Genomic DNA, 19,654 nt, shown 5'->3' on the forward strand with positions numbered 1-19,654 from the left:
AGTTCAATTCTTTCCTGTTTGCTTCAGAACTTCCTGTTTTGACAAAGACTGTAAATTTCAGAGCACCAACAATGATGTAGTGATTGTCATCATCTAAACCATAAATTGAATTGCTCAGGTGGTGGTCGGACTGCTACAGTCACTCTGGATCAGAAGACTGCTATGATTCACTAAGAATATCTATTCAATTAATTAAAAGTTCCACAGAACGTATCTGCACAGATTTAAAGCTACGTGGCCGCTGAGGTGTGAATGGGTTTAACCTGAGGGTAACATTAAATGAAGAACAAAGGTAAACGACATGGTATTTGAATGCACAGTAATGCCAAGAAATAAAAGTTTCCTACATGGAAAAGGAATTTGAGAACAAAATCTTGTATTAAAAAGCTATTGACTATTAGAGGATATTAAAAAAAGATTTCACGCAAGCCACTGCTAGGTAATGTAATTTTGTAGAAAAGCCTCAGCGAATTGAAAGAGTTCAGAGAGTGGTCAATGGAAGATTAAAATAATGAAATTTTGAACCCACAAGATATTTTAAAGCATATGATTGGGATATGGCAATCCCATTATCTGGCTCATCATCTGATATTATTGAGGAAAGTAGCTCAGAACATTTCAGAGAGTGGATTAGATGCTGTGAATAAGGTCCTTGATGGCTGGGAAAAACAGCCAGGGTGTGGAAATGCAACCTGTAGTCTTTGCAGCAAGCCAAAATGCTGAAAATAACATAGTTATGGTGACACTGAAACTCTAACATGCGTGGAAGGATGGGAAATAGATGAAGATCCCTAAAGATTTCCTTAATGATTCCCCAAGAACTTGACATTCTATAAAAGCACTAGGAAACCCACAAGGATGAGGATACTTCTTCAGCAACAACCATCAATAAAAGCACGCAGAATAAATAATGAATGCTAGATCCAATAAGCCATCAGACATTCAGAAGTCTCATTTTCCCTTATGGGAACTATTAACATAATAAAAATCCAAAATGGCATTACACAAACAGAATTTTGCAAACATGCCTGCTTCAGGGACCAACCCTATTGACTGCGGAGCACTCCCAAGGTGAGACACGTAGAAATGTATTCCTCCTCGTATCAGAATTCAGGAACATGCTGGTGAACAAAAGGCTTTGTGCTAGATGAAGCTGAGGCCCATGATTCTCACCACAAATTCTGCTATTGAAGGAAGGCTCCTTCTACAGAATATCCCATTGAAGAGAAAAACTTTGCCCCAAACTGATGGCTTTATTGCCATTGAAAGCAGTCTTTTAATAACAAGGAAGAGGTTTTATGACAACAGGTTTCTAGTTCACAACCCAGAGGTATCTATATCACAGCCCAGGCTACTCAAGTGCTAGGGGAATATGGCTTCTCCACCAGTTCCTTCTTTACCATCAATGTTTATGAGAGAAAATGGAACCATGATTCAAATGGTGAGATATAGGAATTTCATTACAACAGCCAGAACTATCTACATTTTCTTGAAAGAGAAAGTTCTTGTTTTTCTTGCTTTGTTAGGAAAGCACCAGTGTTAACTTTACCATACCAGTCGCTTCTCTTTAGCTTTGTATTTCAGGTGAGACTTATCACCTCATTTACACATCTGTGGCTAGCATCGACAAAATATCTTCCTTTTCAATGCACATGCAAAGTCTGCAGCAAGCAGCATTGATCATTCTATTATCACTCTGTTATGCTTAATTTCCTTCAAGTCAAACTCCATCTCAGACTACATCGATAGTGGTGGCAACACACTGATTGATTACCCTTGCCGTTGGCAGGCATGCGTGCTTCAGGTACGTTGTAAGATTGCTTTCGCGTTACCCCAGCACGACTGAGCTCTCCTAAACTATTCAAAGAATCAAATTAACAAGTGCATTGCGATCTTTAAGCACTTCGATATGACTTTGTAACAAGCAATTAACTGATGCGGCCAGACAGTTTGATAAAGCACTAGAAATCTCTGCCAAGAGGAGGACTCTGCTGCAAGCATAAACCAGCTTCAACATTCACCTGGGCAGCTCCTTGCCTCAGTTCTGCACCAGACAGTAGCAGGCAGGGCTTAGATGATCCTACCCTTTCTTAGTCATGCAAAGGAGGCAGAATGACTGCAGTATGGAAAAGCAGGGATAGTCACTCCACATTCTCCACTCTGAATAAAGGCAGAGCAGAAAATTAAACACACAAAACCGTGAAATGAAGCAACTCCTTCATCCTTCTAGAGCAAAGGAGATTTTGTCCCTAGAGTTCCTCCTGAGAGTAGCAGTGATTTCCTCATTAAATCAATGGTTGCCATTGGCTTTGATGTTAAGGATGAAAGAATTGCTTTTCCTCTTCCTTCTGCTTTCCAGATCCAGCCAAACCACCAGCGCTTGCTGTCCACAGCCCGGCCAAATGGTCCCATAGTCCTGTGGCCCCAGAAGTTAAACCACTGAACACAGTACACATTGGGATTATGAGAAATGCCAATTAAAAGAAAAAAAAAACCACCTCATCAGTCCACCTTTTCTGATACCTGAAGATCCTTTGAACCTCTGGCATTTCCAAACATACCCAGGGTGTTATCAGTAACTTGATTTCATAGTTTATGAACATAGTATCTTGCAAACTGTCCTGCACAACAGCATTCCACAGACGTGCAACTCGGCACACAGAACAGAAACTGAACAGCGGGTCAGAAGCACAATGTGGTGACCCTTTCTTCTCTTGCTTTGTGAAGCTTTTTCCCTTTACGTTTAGTTGTGCTGGCTAAGGCCCAAAGCAGTGCAAGTTTGCTTCCCACAGGAGCACAGGTATTACCTGGAGATGCTGCTTTCAAACCTGTGGTGCAATCTGCGAGCCAGCGGCAAATAAGGGAAACTGCTCTATTCCAAGATGAACCAACTCAAACAAGAATATTCCACGAGTTCCTTGCCACCAGAGCAGAACCCTCACTTGCAGACTGTAATGAAGAAATGAGTCCTTTTTAATTGCCATCATTTTGTAACATTTTTAGAACATTTAAACCAATTTTCTTAAGACATCAGCACCTAATAATTGTGGTGTGTCTCAGATTAGTACATGTAAAAACGCAACGCCCCAATTCCTAACAGTACTTCATCCATCATTTACCACCCTAAGTGCATCTCTCCGGTGCCTGCTTTTTCTTTATCTGGCCTATCTCCATCCTATACAAACAAGTTACAAAAGCATTTGAGAAAACTAATTAACAAGAGAACTTTTGCTCGATTTTTTTCTGGCAAGGTCAATTTAGTAATTTGCAGTAATAATTACAGGTGCCCTGAGTCTGCTACTGCTTGTGTTCTCCAGACACTACTGGTGCAGATCCGAGCAGAAGCAATAAGTAAAACAGCCAGCCTACGTTGTTAGCCCTGCACTGGTTTAATTTCAACAGTCTCTGATTATGGAAAGTGGAGGAAAATAACCACTAGCTTTAGATGGCCCAGTTTTATTCACGGCTGGCTGAATAATGAAATCACAATGTGTACAAATAACACGTTGACAAGTATTGACTCAGAAGTATTTATCACATTGTTTCTAGGATTGTTTTCCAGTTCCAATTTATTTTCAAAATGCGACTCCTCTCAGTTTCCAGCTTTCTCTTACTTCTATGACTATGTGTTACTGACCCTGCTCAAGTTACTTATTTTGACATCTGAAAGTAGGAATCTTAAAGTGCATAACCTTAACTCTTCCCCTGGCAGTCGTGCATGCACACACGATTTTTGAAACAATACATCGCTTGAAATTTTTCAGCCCCTGTAGCCTTAGAGCAGGGAAATGAAAGATGACCTCTTCATGTCCCTTTGAGGTTAGGCTTCTAATGGATTTATTTCTTCTACAGCTTAAGGTTCAGTAAAAGCATTTCTAAGATAATGTAACCAGAATTATAAGGGTTCAATTTTACTGCCATGCAATTAGGGTGCTGTTAAAGTTTAATTTCACTTCTTAAACTTGCTGGTTGTTTCTTCCAAAAGGGTTATGACTCTATGACCCTTTCAAGAACCTTCTGCTTGGCATAGGCTTCACATTTTTGCACGGAACTAGACAAAACTATATACATGCAACGGGAGATTATAGCAGCAATCCTACATACACTTTTATAGCTTGATATTGTATATTGTTATGCATTTTACTGCATAAATAAGCATTCACTATTGAGTATCAAAGGGAACGTATGGAAATGTATTGGATCCAAGAACTGAAAATAATTGTGTACTATCAATGCAGTCTAAAAATAGGCAGTGTTTTGAGACCCAAGAACAGATACGTTCTCTCACACGCAGACAAGTGTAACTCTCGATTACCACACCCTCTCAACGTCTTTATACAGTTTTTAACAACACAAAGAAAGAACTGGTTCTTTTCAATATTAGCCACTCATATTACCAATTATATTGGGAAAAGAGATCAAGATGTTAAAACCTGGTCTTCTTCGTATCTGGCATGGATATAAATCGTAACATATATATGTTATAACATATTCCTAGCACTGTGTCACAGATATAACGCACTAAATCCAGCGTGAAGAACACAGCTTCCCATAGGAAACAGAAACAGAAGAAATGTGGATGAGTGGACATTTTGTCATAGCCACGGATTAACTGCCTTCCCTGCACCGACAGTCTTATTCATTTTAGCAGAGACACAAGTCCAATGTTAGGACCGATCTGCTGTTAAGGTCATGTGAGGAGATCTTGTTGCATGATGATGAATAGAGACAGAACGGCATTGACATAATCTGAAACGAAGGTATAAATTGAGGCGGTGTGGTAGCATAAAAGGCTAACAGGATCTTTAAATGTGTGTGTGCGGGGCTAATAAGTAGGAGTAAGGAAGTTGTTTTACAGCACGGCTGAGGCAGGGACTGGAAGACTTCGCAGTTCTGGTAGCCACGTTAGAAAAGGATCTTGAAAAACCACAAAATGATGGACAAGCTGTACCTGGTACCCGGGGTTCTGCCCGACTGTTGCATGGCAACAAAGGGTGCACACTTTTGGCCCAGCTTCTGTTCGCAAAGGATTGCCTTTAGAGGGAATAGATCTGCCGGCTGCAATCTTTCCTATAAACCCTCCTCCATAGTCTGACCTAGTAGATGGATTGTCACAGTCAGGCTCAGGAAAATGGTGCAAAGTTCTCATTCCTCTCACAGGTAAAGGGAAGGGGCCCAAAAAAGAGACAATCTAGGAATGGTACATCACTATGAGATACCACCTATAATTAAAGCAGATTTTTTTTACTTTGAAGCTCCTCATATTACCGGTTACAATGTCCTTGAAGAACCACCTGTTTTTCACTAGTGGTATTTCTAGTTTGCCAGTGATAACAATTTTCTATATTTTTTCTACTGAAGATAATTCAAGCTTTTCTTGAGGAGGAGAAGGGACTAAAATAAATTTTTTCCCCAGTATTGGAAGAAAAAAATCTAATCTCCTTTGTGCTATCAGTTCTTGCTGTGTGGTAGAACAAATGATACATATGTGGCTTCCGTGCCACATTTACAACCTGAGGAAATCTAAATGTCAAGGCTTGAATTTTACAGTACCATTTTGCCATTTTTGCAACACACAATCTTCCGTTCCTGCAGCAGGGGAACAGGAGTACACCCCCCACCCCATTCCTTACCCCCTGATTCTAGGGATGAAAAAATAAATCCATCTCCCACACTGAAGCAACTGATATGGATACTGTCTAGCGCCAGCAGCTTGAAGATACAAAAATCCAAAGTCAGACTCCACACCTATGTGATTGCCCCCAGACACGACACAGTTTACTGAACAAAAAAAATGATGCTTATGTGCACAAATGTATTCTGCCCTTCTGCCCCACTGGCTGTTGCAAAGGCTCCCCGTAAGCCCCAGATCCCACCAGGGACCAGCAGTTTCAGGTGTGGATTCTTGTGAGCAAACTACCTTTTCCTTTCCTGATCCGTACTCATTCGCACCCCAGCCTGATCTAAACTGGCCTAAGGGCAGGGAGTGCACTACCATTAAATGATGAGGATCTTGCCTTCACTTTATTAATGCCTCCCTTGGGAGTGCTAAAGACAGACCGGGAGAAGATGATCACATTATCAAAAGAAGACGATCACATTATCAAAAGCTCCGTTCCTCAAAGACACAAGTCTTGAGAGTTTGTTTACATCAGGCGTAGTGATTGAATTTCACTTGACATGTCACAAGCATCCAGTCTGTTGGCCACAGAATAAAGTGAATAATTTAGCAGCAAACTGCTGTATGCCAAGCAAACAGGTGGTAAAACAGTTCTGCACAAAATCTGGGGAACCAGCTGTCTAGATCTGAGGTACAGAATAGTATTTATTGCTTCTGCATCATGCTGAATTGCTAACAACGTGGCCCAAAACTGGGAAAAGGATGATGAACATGGAGGAATTATTTCTTGTTGTCCATCATCAGAAACTCTTTTAGCACATTGACAACTACACGGAACCGCAGGCATTACTTTTAAGGTTGCTAACATTTAAAGAAGCGTGTTCTATAGCAGAGATATTCATGTTGCAGACAGGGGAATATTAAGTCTACCTACAACAGATGAGACAGCTGCAGATTTCTATGTGATGAGAGCACTGGTGCACAGTTTGGGCAGGAAATGAAGAAGTCATTCTAATGAGTAATTTGGGAAACTAAACGTACACCCGTATTTGCCTGGATGTTGCAGGCAAAAAGAAAACCTTTCCTTTCCTATCATGATACTGAACAAACAAACGCTGCTTTTATGCATTCCTCAGTGGGTGGATTTTGCAAAGGAGCTCAGCATTGACCAAACTGCGATCGCACCGGAATCAACGGGAATTTAACACCAGATTCAGCCAGAGTAGGAACTGGCTATCACTGCCCCAGGATATCAAGTGTTAGAGATCTACACATTCTGCAAAGCCTTTATAATTACCCCGTTATTCACAGTGGCTGCACAACCATGCAATTGCCCCCTTTTCTGGTCTAGCTTCCCTGCTGGCTTCCACGGTTGTCCATTTGTTTTCCAGGTGGCACCTCTGCCCATTTACAAATGATGTCTTTCTCCTGGCTTTATAGAGTTGGAATTGGAAGGAAGCTTTTCAAATTTCAAGGAGAAAAAAAAATCTACTGTCCTTTATTTTAGTCTAGGATATGCAGTTGTAAATTTGTAATTGATTTGCCAAACTTCTTTTAACTCAATAACAGAGGGAAAAATGTCTTAGTGGAACAGGCACTGAGAATAATTACCCACCCTCCTCCACATATGAAGTATTTATAATTAAATACATCCAGCTTTGAAGCAGCAGAAATGCCATGGAATCCTTCAAGAAATATTCAGGGAAATGTCATCCTTTAAATGTTCAGCTAATTCTGGGTAAATTGTCAACATTCAAAAGGTAAGACGTACCTAAACTTAACTGCTCATCCAGAAGGCAAGAAATAAATTAAAGGAACATTTCATTGTTGTGCATAAAAATCCTAAAACTGGGAAATAAATCACTGTATTATATTTGTGGAGAGAAATGAGGACTTCTGCAAACAAGTTGTACATGGAGATATATTAAACAGAGACCACAGCTGTAATTCGAACAAAAATGTATAATCATTAGAGCACAGAAGCTCTTTTAACAGAATGACAAATACAATGAATGGAGTTAGAAGGCACGAGAATAACAGTATTGACGTCTCCTAGAAACATCGAAGAACTAACAATGATTATTTTTCAGGAAAACAAAGGTGAAATAATCTTACCATGTTGTTAGAGTCACTTTTTTCGGATATAGTTTACAGCACTCGAGCCTCAACAACCATTGGATGGAAATTCCCCACTCACCCCACCGGAGTCTGTACCCTCCAAAGCACTTCTCTTCCCGTACCCCACACTGGATTTTTACACAGGAGTAAAACAACATAATTTGTGTCTTTTACTGAGGTTGCTGTTATAACCTTGTATTAAATTTATTTTTTGCTCTTCAGACTTTCCCAGCTGAGATTAAATATTATCACCTCATTTGTAGCCCAAACATCTCTGAGAGCACTTTTAGTATTTAAACCAGAAACTGGCCAACATTTCATTAGTGTCTGGCACACTCTCTAACCTACAGTGTCTATCCCAAGGAAATTACTGTAGTTTTGCAGGCTGTGTTTTTCCACCTTCTACATGACACTGACCTAGGCCTGCAGATGAAAAATGGTTCAATCCTGCAATGTTCTGAGGTGCTTCAGCACCTGCAATTCCGTGTGACAGCTGTGGATAATCAGTAACGTGCAGGATCACACTCTTCTTTTTTTGGCAAAGAAGTAGACAGGGCTAATTACCAGGATAAAACTGTAAAGACACAGGCTTATCTTTCTGTGAGTTAAACCATAAAGTAACTTCATTGTACTGTACCCTCGTGAACCTTCAAGCAATTCCCTGGTTTGACTGATTAGACTCAAAATGCAAAGACTACAAAAACAGCATACAGGTGTTCTATTTGTTATAATTTCAATTTAAAGCTGCAAGTAAACTAGCCTGCTGCCCAAGCGCAACTCCAGCTCCCCTTGCTCAGGAAAACTACTGCAAAACTAAATACGTTCTTTAGCACTTACTGACTATCCTTTCCCTGATTTGGGAGCGTGAACACTAAGACTGCACGCTCAAAGGCAAGTTCAAAATGGTTTGGCTCCAAAACCAACAGATTTGCACTGCAGGGGGTCAGATGTTAGTCTGACCTCCACCCTTGAGTGCTCAGCAGCAACACCGTAATATCAATGCAATGTTTGTGGATAAAGCACTGAAATGTCTCTTGATGCATAAGTGTATCTCTCTGTAGTTAAAAGCCAATTCTTCTCCCCGCAGGACAACCTACAAAAGCTTGATCTGCCTCTGCTCTGAAGGTGCATCACCAGGAAAAGCCAGAATTCAAGACGAAGATTACTTCCAATGCTCCCGTACACAAGCTCCATATCTCACTGGAGCCTTGCAGCTCCTAGGTTAGGATAACAGCAGCCACTCAAGTACCCCTAACAGCAGCACATCAGTGACTTTAACAGAGGTGGGGATCTGTACTAAAAAGCACCATGAACAACCACCTACACCACAGCCAAAACCTGCAAGGTACAAAACATTTCACTGGCATCTCTTCCTGGAGAAGAAATTGAATGTCCATTAAGAGCTCCTCTCTTTCTGCACTGCAAACCTCCCTTTGCCAAGAAAATTTCAGCCAACATTCCTAGTAATTACTTGATGGAAAAATCCAATCACTTACATTTAATTAGCACAACGCAATTATTCCTTGTATCTGTGGCATGCTTGCTCTTTTCAGGAACCTTAATGAGATACCCCCTGGAATGCTTACAATTGAAGGAGAAAATGGGCTTCAAGTTTCTAAAAATGAAGGTCTTCAGGCCATAAATGTCAATGTATGTGAGAAGAAAATATTTCGTTTTGGTGCATGGTCCACGCTGCACACAGTGACGACGAAAGATTCCTATCTCTACATTCATTAACATTTTACCTGTAAGGTACTGGGCATCCAGAGAGCTCATTCCTTTCCACTGAAGTTGGACTCTCCGATTCTTCAAAGTAAAAACAGCTGGTATTTGGTGCTAAGGGGCAACACGTCAGGGATGGACCTGAAAATGGCAGTGAAAGAGAGGGGTGTCAGAGAGACTGTTATCTCTAGAGCCTCCCAAGGGAGATGGGACAGCAATACTTCGTGTTAGCAGAGTATGGCCCTTTCTTTTCTCCTATTGCTGCCTTAGCTACAGTAGCAATGAAGCAAGGAGCAGCTCAGACAACTTCACACTAATAAAGGCTTTTTCTTTTCAGCAGGAATTGCTCCCCGTCCTTTGGCACTCAGCTGAAACAAGTCCACAGCCTGATTCTTCAGTGCTGTGCCCATTAGAAATAATGGGATTCTGGATTCAGTGGTCCTCATGAAAATTTTATCAAGGCAGAGTTAAAACTGGAAGGCGCAGTTTTAAAGTCAAGACTCTCTTTGAGCTCCACCCTTCCTTACCTCTCCCATCTCACAGTATTTTCTCATGCTTAATTTAAAATGTCCCCACATAAAAAATACCAAAATCCAAATACCTTTATAAAGTTACTACACTTTTTTGCTCTTGTACAATCATGCATTTCTCTTGGTGAATTTAATTATTGCATTTAATGGACTGCTACCAGATGAATTGTACACATGCTGATCATGTGGATCATGTACCTGTTTTATACATGAGCTGATCATGGATTCGTTGACCAACATCTCCAAAGACTGAATCTACCAGAGGACAGATGGCTGCGTGAAGCAAAACATATCTTAGTCATTTCTTTTAAGGCTCACCTGTTGACAATGAGAGTGCCTATATTTATTTGACTTTTCTACCAGTAAAATGTCTAATTTTGCACACGACTTGTCCTTTTCCTTACAGAACTATCGCTTCCACTAAAGATAAAGTATAATCTTATAATCTCTTCACTGTCCTCTTATAGGTTGTTCCTTGAGCACAGTTCCTCCTGCCCTTCCCCCAGAGATGCCAGTGAGCAATACCATACATTACCATGAATTACAAAGCAGTTGTTATTAGGCCACTGATTTTGCCATGCATCCTCACACTTTGGCATTGTTTCTGATTGCTTTCTGCTGCTGAAAGCTTAGTAAATCTAAAGGAAGAACAGTGTAACGCCCTTCTCCTTCCAGCACCTCAGCAGAGTTTTGGAAGGAGCTTGTGGCTTTGCAGTCATTGACCATCAGCAAGATTTCTCTTCAGGAAAGTATAGACTACAAGAGCTTTTCTCCTCTCAGTCACAGAGGGTTTTGTGGCAATGCTAAGGAAGTAACATTCTGAAGTGCCTGTGTACAAGGATGACGTGGGAGAGTGAGGAGGAAGGAGACAGTGAAAGGGTAATGTATGAAATATGATAATATCCCTCCTATATCCACCTCTTACCTTTCCTCTGGTCTGACCTTCTGCAATGAAATCTGTTCACTCTTAATGAATCCCTGCTTGTCTTTCTCGTCCCTCCTATGGCCCAAAAAGCCTGAAGTGCCCAGGGAAGTACTCCTCCATCAGCTCTGATGGCAGGTAACAGCAAGGTAATCAGAGACTGAAAGTGCAAAATATAGGATTAATTATCAGAGGGAAATAACTATAGCAAAAAATATTTCATTTTGTAACAGTAGTAAAATTCACGTGAAAACTACTCATAAAAAAGCTATTTGTTTTAGTTGCTGAAGAATAATCTGAAAAAAGCACAGTGAGTTGTTTCTGTTTTAATACAAATCACTCACATTTACTCTAAACCTGTTTATGCTGTTTCCATAATTTGTGCTTTATCCAGTTAAATATTCACAAGTCGTGATATTGAAAGTTTACTTTTCCCTCGACAGTTGTTTTCTAAGTACAGTTCTTTGTTTCATATATCCTGACCTCATGTATATTTGACAGCCTCTAAGGAGCGTTATTGCACTGGAAGTAATGAGTTCGATTTGTTATACTTTTATATTTTCTCAAGAATTTCTGCCATGAGCAACTCAGGCTGAAATTGAAATATTAAAATTTCATCCTCAAGGTTTCATCGTAAGTCTTTGGCTCAAACACAAAAAATATATCTGTGATTTTATGTGCTGAGTATCTTAAGAACCATAAATTCAGCACACTCAAGTGAGGGAGCTGGCAAGAATGGCTGCAACAGTTTGAGCGCACGGTCATTGTCCAAGTAATACTCAGGACTACCACAATTATCTGAAAGTCGTCAGGGAGCCCAAATAAGATCTGATGGTCAAAGCAATTAAAGTATAGCGCATATTTATTGTCCCACAGAACACACAGACGTAATAATATAATCTTTTCTAAACTGTTACCACTGAGCTAATGCACCAGGATTCTACCAGTAACACAGTCCTCTGGAAGAGCTGCTATTTAAAAGACTTAAATATAGGACCACAAAAATTTGAGGTCATAACAGAATCCACGAGCGTTTTTGGTAAGAACAGGCTCTTTTGCAAAAACATCTGTCTTTGCAAAAATTACTTTTGGGAAATTTTATTCTGCTTTTTTAAACTTAGGTTTCATTAGCTGCCTCCCAACCCCTGTGTCATGGTTACTGAAAAGGAAGCCTAACAACAAATATACAATTAATTCTGCAGCTTTAACTACTTAAGGGGATTTTGGCATTAACCGGCACAAAAATAAGCTGTTAAATTAACAGCCTTTTTCAAGTGGTTAGTTGATGAGAATTATATTGAACCCTAAGCCTACGTCACCAAAGGAACAAGAACTGAATCAGACCTAAAGACGCCAGTACCAGAAATGCCTGTCAGGCTTCCACAAAGGCAAAGTTCATTTCGAGTTCTCTGGAAACCAGAAAGTCTGCCGGCTTTTGTACAAAGCCCGACCATCACTTAGGGCTGCGTGAGGCCCAACCGTTCTACTTCGGAATTACATATCCCCACATTTTAAAGGAGTTTCATTCACTGTTTTTAAATTAATCATTGTAAATTTCCCTTGATTTTGAAGAAAGCAACAGGCTCTTTGTAAATTTTTAAGCTCCTCCTTCTCTGTATACTTTAATTAAGACTTTGTCAGTAAAAAGCTAGCAGGAGAAGTCAGCCTTCTACAGCTCCATTTGTTTTAGTAATCTCTGAACATGACTGTGAAAGGACCATTAATCCTACCAGTCCTCCGTGCATAGCATTTTCTTTCAGTCCAGTCTCAAAAAGGAGACAAAACCCTGCACATTTTGAGTCATTGTTTAACTGTGCCATGCTAGGACGCAAATGAATAATGAAAATATTTTATTCTGACATGAAAAAAACAGTCCCGAAGTTATGAGAACATGCGTGCATCCATTCGACACTTTTTAAAAATCTTAACGGCCTGAGGAATCATCTTATTTAGTCTGATCTGACCCTGCGTAACAGGGGCTTTGCACCAGTTCAGCAGACGCACATTTTAAGCGATACGACAAAACCCTCTAGGGCTTGTCCTTACCCTAAGGTGGGACATGGTACTGGGATGTCTGAGGGAGAGGAGGCACCAGCAGAACCTATAACATGCCTCATCTTAACTTGCCACAATTAGTAACAATATGGTGTATGAGGTTTCCCTGGCAAGGTTTGGGGACTGGGTGGGGGGCTACAGGGTGGCTTCTGTGAGAAGCTGCCAGAAGCTTCCCCCATGTCCAACAGAGCCAACGCCAGCCGGCTCCAACACGGACCCGCCGCTGGCCAAGGGCGAGCCCATCAGCAGCAGCGGTAGTGCCTCTGGGGTAATGTATTTAAGAAGGGGGGGGAAAAAAGCCTGCACAACTACAGCTGAAGAGAGGAGTAAGAAGTGAGGAACAGCCCTGCAGACACCCAGGTCAGTGAGGGAGGAGGGGAAGAGGTGCTCCAGGTGCTGGAGCAGAGACTCCCCTGCAGCTCCTGGCGAAGACCATGGTGAGGCAGGCTGTCCCCCTGCAGCCCGTGGGGGTCAGCAGGGGAGCAGATATCCCCCCACAGCCCATGGGGGTCAGTGGGAGAGCAGATATCCCCCCTGCAGCCCGTGGGGGTCAGCGGGGGAGCAGATATCCCCCCTGCAGCCTGTGGGGGTCAGCGGGGGAGCAGATATCCCCCCTGCAGCCCGTGGAGGACCCCGCACTGGAGCAGGTGGATGCCCGAAGGAGGCTTTGACCCCATGGGAAGCCCATGTTGGAGCAGGCTCCTGGCAGGGCCTGTGACCCTGTGAAGAGGAACCCATGCTGGAGCAGGTTTGCTGGCAGGACTGGTGACCCCACGGCGGGACCCACGCTGGAGCAGCCTGTTCCTGAGGGACTGCGCCCCGTGGGAGGGACCCACGCTGGAGCAGGGGAAGAGTGTGAGGAGTCCTGCCCGAGGAGGAAGGAGCGGCAGAGACAACACGTGTTGAACTGACCACAACCCTGCTCCCCGTCCCCCTGCGCCGCTGCAGGGGAGGAGGTAGGGAAAATCGGGGGAGAAGTTAAGCCCAGGAAGAAGGGAGAGGTGGGGGGATGGTGTTTTTAAGTTTCAGTTTTATTTCTCATTACCCTGCTCTGATTTGATTGGAAATAAATTAAGCTAATTTCCCCGAGTCGAGTCTGTTTTGCCTCTGAAGGTAATTGGTGAGTGATCTCTCCCTGTCCTTATCTCGACCCAGGAGCCTTCCCTTACATTTTCTCTCCCCTGTCCGGCTGAGGAAGGGAGCGACAGGGGAGCTTTGGTGGGCACCTGGTGTCCAGCCAGGGTCAGCGCAGCTCACACGGTCACAAAGTGGTGAAGTCAAATCAGCAATGACTCACTCTCAAGATCAAGCTGCAACAAAATCATCTACAAGAAAAATGCTGGAAAATCAGGCCAATCCTTTGTTTTTTCTTGTGAAATGATGGACTACTAATAACGCATGTGCATTGTCACCTGCTGAAACTCCTGGAGAACTGCTGCAGGGAGTGGGCCTTGGACCATGTGTCTTCTCCTGGTAGGCATCCAGCTACAGGCTGTAGCTTTGTCACTGCGTCAGGAGGCCAGAAACAGCCTCCGATAGCTTGATATGTGAAGCGGCTTCCTGAGAGCTCCCCTCTTTCCTGCACTTCCTATATAGCAAATACTAAGAAGATAATGGGATGCAGCAATTTAGTTTTGCCAGAAGAACACACAACAGAATTAAGATCACCCTCAGCTCGGAGCGAGAAGGCACAAGCATACCTGTCGGACCTCTCCGGCTCCGTGGGCGTCTCTCCCCATTGTGTTTGCATCTGCTGGACTCCCTGCAGGAAGCCACGCATCCCCTGACCGAGCAACACACAGCCCCGCACACGGGGGAGAGCCCGTGCCGCTGAGCGCCGTGTTGTCTCCCTGTTCAAAAGCATGCGGGGGACGACACGGTCCCCGGACAGACACTGCTATGCCGCATCCTTTGGGGTCTGGAGTGGGTGGGCAGCAGCCACAGCCCACCCCAGTAAGCACCACCATCTGCCACGGGGCTCACAGCAGCAGTCGGGGAGCAGAGAGATCTGCACTTTGACGTGCACCAGGAGACCAAGAGACAGCCTTTTCAAAGCAATAGTTTCTGTGATTCAAAATAGCACTTGCAAAAACAACCACCTTTGGTAAACACATCAAACAAATAAATTGGAGTTAATTTCTTAGCATTTTTCAGACCTAGAAGCCATATTTACTTTTGAATAGACAACAAAATTTCCCAAAACTGGCACCGTGTAGTTTTTTATTACTACTGCAGTGCTCCAAAAGGCACATTAATAATGCAAACGCCCTGCATCTCACATTTGTTACCAGTTATGGGATAAGGCAGAGTGTGTCAGCGCATTGTATTGGCTTTCAGGCGAAATGTGACATTTGAGAATCATCTGCTGCTAATGGAAAACGTTCTTCATTGACAAATTCAATGGTTTTGTTAACTTCAGTTCCAATCTCAGTACACAATAACCAAGCTGTGTAAACATCCGCTCACGTCACAAACAAAAACTACAAGTTTTGGTCTAAAAAGCCTATGAACTTACACTTAGGAAACGCTTATCCGGGGTCTATCCCCACTGCGAAAATCCAGCCTACGAAGCTTCAGAGTATCTTAAAGACTGTGTCACTCATCTGTGGCAGACCTGAATTTAATATACATGCATATATATATAACATATATATATATATAACATATATATATAACAAAGCATGCAGCTTTGTTATTTGTACCTTCTTTCATGAAGACAATATGCCACAATATTATATTCCCCTTAACCATCAATCCATTTACGCAACACTTGAGGCTCCCAGCGCTTATCTGCAAGGCTGCCCTGCCTCCAGCGAGCCCCTTTCTGAAGCCAGGTTACCTGCACGTGTTTGCTGGCCAGCCTTAACCGCTCTTTCCCTTTTAAATTAAATGATAAAACGGCAGACAGCACTGTTTCTCAGCTGAGGAAATATATTTGTCATCTCCCCAGCTTGCAAAGTTACTTTTTAAGAGCAGGAGCAGACCTGTTACATCTCACTGTGAGGAAAGCTTTCATTCTAAGTGTAAGATTACCCGTAAACTCCACGCTCGGGGGGAAAAAAGCCATGTTTTAACGCCTTCCCTTCCCCCGCAGCCGTGCACCGCGCTGTTACACCAGACTCGGCCTCCCACGCCGAGGCAACACCCGGAGGGGAGGCCCGGGGCTCCCCACTTCTCACCGCCCGCGGCGCCCGCAGCGGCGGCGAAGGGGAAGAGGCCGGGGGCGGCTCTCCCCGCCGCGGCGGGGCCGGGCGGCCGGAGACGGGGCTTTTCGGCAGGTTCTGCCGCCGCCGCCCGCGCCCCCCCGGTGCCGGCCGCCCCTCAGGCCCCGCGGTGGGCGGACTACACTTCCCATGACGCCCCTCGGGGCCTCGCCTCTCGCGGCTGGCGGCGGCGGAAGGCGCGGGGCGCGGCCCGGAAGCGCCGCTGCCGCGGAGCCGTGAGGGAAGCGCCCGCCCCAGCCCGCCATGGCCGAGACCGACCCGAAGACGGTGCAGGACCTCACCGCCGTGGTGAGGCCGCCGCCGCCGGCCCCGCCGCCTCCGGGGGAGTGGGGAGCAGCAAGCGCCGCGCCGGGGCGGCCGCAGGGCGCGGGGCGGGCGGGCCGCGGCCGCCCTGAGGAGAGGCCCGGGCGGGCGCCCGCGGCCTCGCCCCGCCGGCGGGCCTGGCGTTACCCCGGGGCAGCCGGAGCGCGGTTACCGCCGTGTCTCCCATCGCAGCCCCAAAGCCGCCCGGTTACCTGAAGTGCTCCGTTAGTGCCGCCTCCCGGGGCAGCGGGGGCTCCTGGCGTGCGGCGGAGTTGCTGTGCCTGGGAGGGACGTGGTGTGGGTCTGGGAGCGGGGAGGGGAGGTGCGAGCGAGGGAGCGAGCGAGGAAGGTGTCACCGTGTGGTGAACGCGGGGCGCTGGAGGCAGCTCTTGTTGGTTTAGTCCTGGTTGTGGAACGCAGGCGTTTTCTAGGTCTAAAATTGCTTACTGTGAGCCTCGGTTCTCCTCTGTGTACATTTGTACATATATGTAAAAATGATACATAAATACGTAATGATATTGTTTATGCACAGTTGAGCTCAGCAATGGAAGAAAACAATGTACTTGCCTCGCTACATGAGATTAAATTCTGTAACAACCTCGCTAATGACAACAAAACAGCCTTCTTTTTTTTCCTTTCTATTAGGTGCAGACGTTGCTTCAGCAAATGCAGGACAAATTTCAAACCATGTCTGACCAAATAATTGGAAGAAATATCCTTTTTTCTTAAAGTCAGATGGGTGTTAAACTTTACAAGATGCACAAATATTTTAAAGTATATTTACTAGTGGGATTTGTAAGATAAATTTAAAGTGGCCATCAGAGCTTGAGCAAACAAACGAAAGAAGCCCAACCACTGATGGATCGCAGTCATATTCTTTAACTCCAGTGAACTCGATGACATGAGCTGTCGCATAGATGACCTGGAGAAGAACATAGCAGACCTCATGACACAAGCGGGAGTGGAAGAATTGGAAGGCGAGAACAAGACCCCTGCTACTAACAAGAGTTAAAGTGAGACAATTGCTTGCTGGCTTTGAAACAAGTCCTCAGGTCACTTGAAATTATTGACTTTAAAGTAGATGGACTTTTTCCTTTGATCTGTGAGGTAGCCTGAAATTCATGCAGAGCAGCTCTGTACGTGGTAATACAAGCAGTTTTAAGAAGCCCTCCTCAGCAAGCTCCTACCAGCTGCCTCACCAAGGATGTTTTCCTCACCAGTACTGGGAGGAGAGTTATTTTCTTCATGTCTAGTTAGTTCTGAGGAAGTGTGATAGCTGTTCTCATCCTCTGTTAGACGTTCACTCTGGTATTCCTAGTAAGATCTGAAGTAATGACTCTCTGCTGCCTGGGAAGGAGAAGAGATGGGGAAAGTATTGGTGGCAGAGCGAGCTGTTCTTTTCCCTTCTCCCCTCATATTTGAGCCTTCTGAAAAGGACCCTAATCTCATGCACGTTACCAACACCTGCTCCGGTTCCCATAGCTAGAAAGGTAGCATGAGCGTGGTGCTATGCTTCCGTCTTGTGCTGCATCCTGTAGGCCTCAGCACCTACCAAGCTCCTCAAGCTTGTGACTTGGTGCTCTGCACGGGGGCTAATGAGCGAGTCGCTGATGGTCAGCTCTAAATCCCTCCCGTGTACGTTAGGAGCTTGCTGGGAGTACGTGACTCGCACGTGCCACCACAGAGCAGCAGGTCCTGGCTTGGCCAGTATGAGATGACGCTCAGGTGTGAGGTGAGGCATATTCTAGGGCAGCACTCCCTGGAGGAAGAAGTTTCTTACTGAAAGATAAATGTGATGATATTACATGTTCCTCTTAATTTCTAAATCGATAACCTGCTCCCATATTACACAAGAACATTGGAGAAGTAGATGGTTCATCTACTTGGCAAGCAGCAGTTTAAAATCTAGTACAAAAAGGTGTAAATATATTCAAGTGGTCAGGCAGCACCACGCATAGCATTTACAATTGCTAAAGGCGTTTCAGAAGACGAGGGCAATGCAAGAGTGCCAGAACTGTTAGGGCATAAATAAGGAGGGTGTGTGGTGCTTAATTATAATCTATAAGCACTAAGATTTCACTTCAGGTTGTGAAGAATTTTACTTTTGTTATCCATGGAAGGCAACTGGTAAATAAAATACTCGATGTATTGTGTTAGACTAACTTTTCTTTTTTTAAGGTGGCTAAGTAAGATGTGTCTCAGCCTCTCTTAGGCTCAAAATTCTGAGCTCAGGTCTAGAATACTCCACAGCCTGTATAATAGGTCTGTGTGTTTGAAACAGGTGTCCGTCTTGCTTGTTCAGGTACCTATTTCTTGTGACACTTTGACAGAAACACAAATTATTATGGGCTTCACCGCCCCCGGTGCCAGCTGCCTTAGCCTGAACCCCACAAATTAGAATTTCTGGTGAGCATGATTCCCTTAATGCTTCTCAGTAATATATTTTTTAAAATTATTTTTTCCCCAACAGGTTGCCAATAACTTAAGAGGAATCCCGGAAGACTTCTTTGGTTTTTGTTTTTGTTTTTTTTCCCTACAAATCCTTGGAATTACAGAACAGCGTTTTGCAACTACTGTGTGTAAAAGCATTTTTATATTGCTGCAGAGCTTGCATTCCTAATGTATATTGTATAGTTAGGGGTAGGGTAGTTTCTATTTTGATTCGTGTACTGTAATTTCACTTTTTGAATTCTTGTTATGAGGATCAATTTGTTGTGTTATTAAAACACAGATCTTATGGATCAGTACTGGGTGTATTTTTTTGTGAAGTCACTTTTTTCTCCTTCCTATACTTTTTCTAGACGTTTGTTTCGTTTTTGATAGCTGAGCATCCTGTGACTCCCACCAAATGAAAATCTTAGCTTGTCCTGCGTAACCTTGTGGAGCGAAGCGCTAGATTGAAGCTTAGCATTGATCTTAGCTCTGAGCGTCAGCCACTCAACGGGCGGAGGACTCTGTGTTGATTTCTCGTAAATGTAATAAGGTGATTTTGCAAACGTAAGACACTAACTGTCGGAGCTGTATCTCCTGGTGTTACCTTACCTGGGTGTCAGAACATAAACCACAAGTACAGACCTAACATCAGAGGCACCTGTACGCAGCTGAGCGGCCACTGCCTTCAAATCTGTTGTATTTAGGCAGCCAAGGAACTACCAGCTCT

At 44.0% G+C, this 19,654-nt stretch overlaps 2 protein-coding genes across 8 annotated transcripts in view; one reads left to right on the forward strand and one right to left on the reverse strand.

Annotated features, from left to right (window-relative positions):
- WFDC1 (WAP four-disulfide core domain 1) overlaps positions 1–16,843 on the reverse strand; it is a 140,049-nt gene extending 123,206 nt beyond the window's left edge. For 3 of the 6 annotated variants that reach the window (XM_075101266.1, XM_075101265.1, XM_075101263.1), the window contains exons 1-4: positions 16,707–16,809; positions 15,483–15,581; positions 10,916–11,072; positions 9,484–9,601 (exon numbers count right to left, since the gene is read on the reverse strand). The gene's annotated coding sequence lies outside the window, so the exon portion shown is untranslated. Of the gene's footprint in view, positions 1–9,483; positions 9,602–10,188; positions 10,264–10,915; positions 11,073–15,482; positions 15,582–16,000; positions 16,318–16,706 lie in introns of those variants that run through there. The other 3 variants (XM_075101268.1, XM_075101264.1, XM_075101267.1) reach the window with 3 other exon arrangements.
- HSBP1 (heat shock factor binding protein 1) lies at positions 16,348–19,238 on the forward strand. 2 transcript variants are annotated; one of them, XM_075101274.1, is made up of 4 exons: positions 16,348–16,479; positions 17,140–17,206; positions 17,388–17,546; positions 18,965–19,238. In XM_075101274.1, exons 1-3 carry the CDS (start codon positions 16,435–16,437, stop codon positions 17,504–17,506), a joined length of 231 nt encoding a protein of 76 aa, XP_074957375.1. In that variant the 5' UTR covers positions 16,348–16,434; the 3' UTR covers positions 17,507–17,546; positions 18,965–19,238. The 2 variants fall into 2 exon arrangements, with proteins under 2 accessions (XP_074957375.1, XP_074957373.1); XM_075101272.1 differs by having other exon boundaries at positions 17,388–17,507.
- Positions 19,239–19,654: the final 416 nt, after the last annotated feature.

Source organism: Phalacrocorax aristotelis, chromosome 8 (assembly GCF_949628215.1).
Source record: "Phalacrocorax aristotelis chromosome 8, bGulAri2.1, whole genome shotgun sequence".
NCBI classification, from domain to species: domain Eukaryota; kingdom Metazoa; phylum Chordata; class Aves; order Suliformes; family Phalacrocoracidae; genus Phalacrocorax; species Phalacrocorax aristotelis.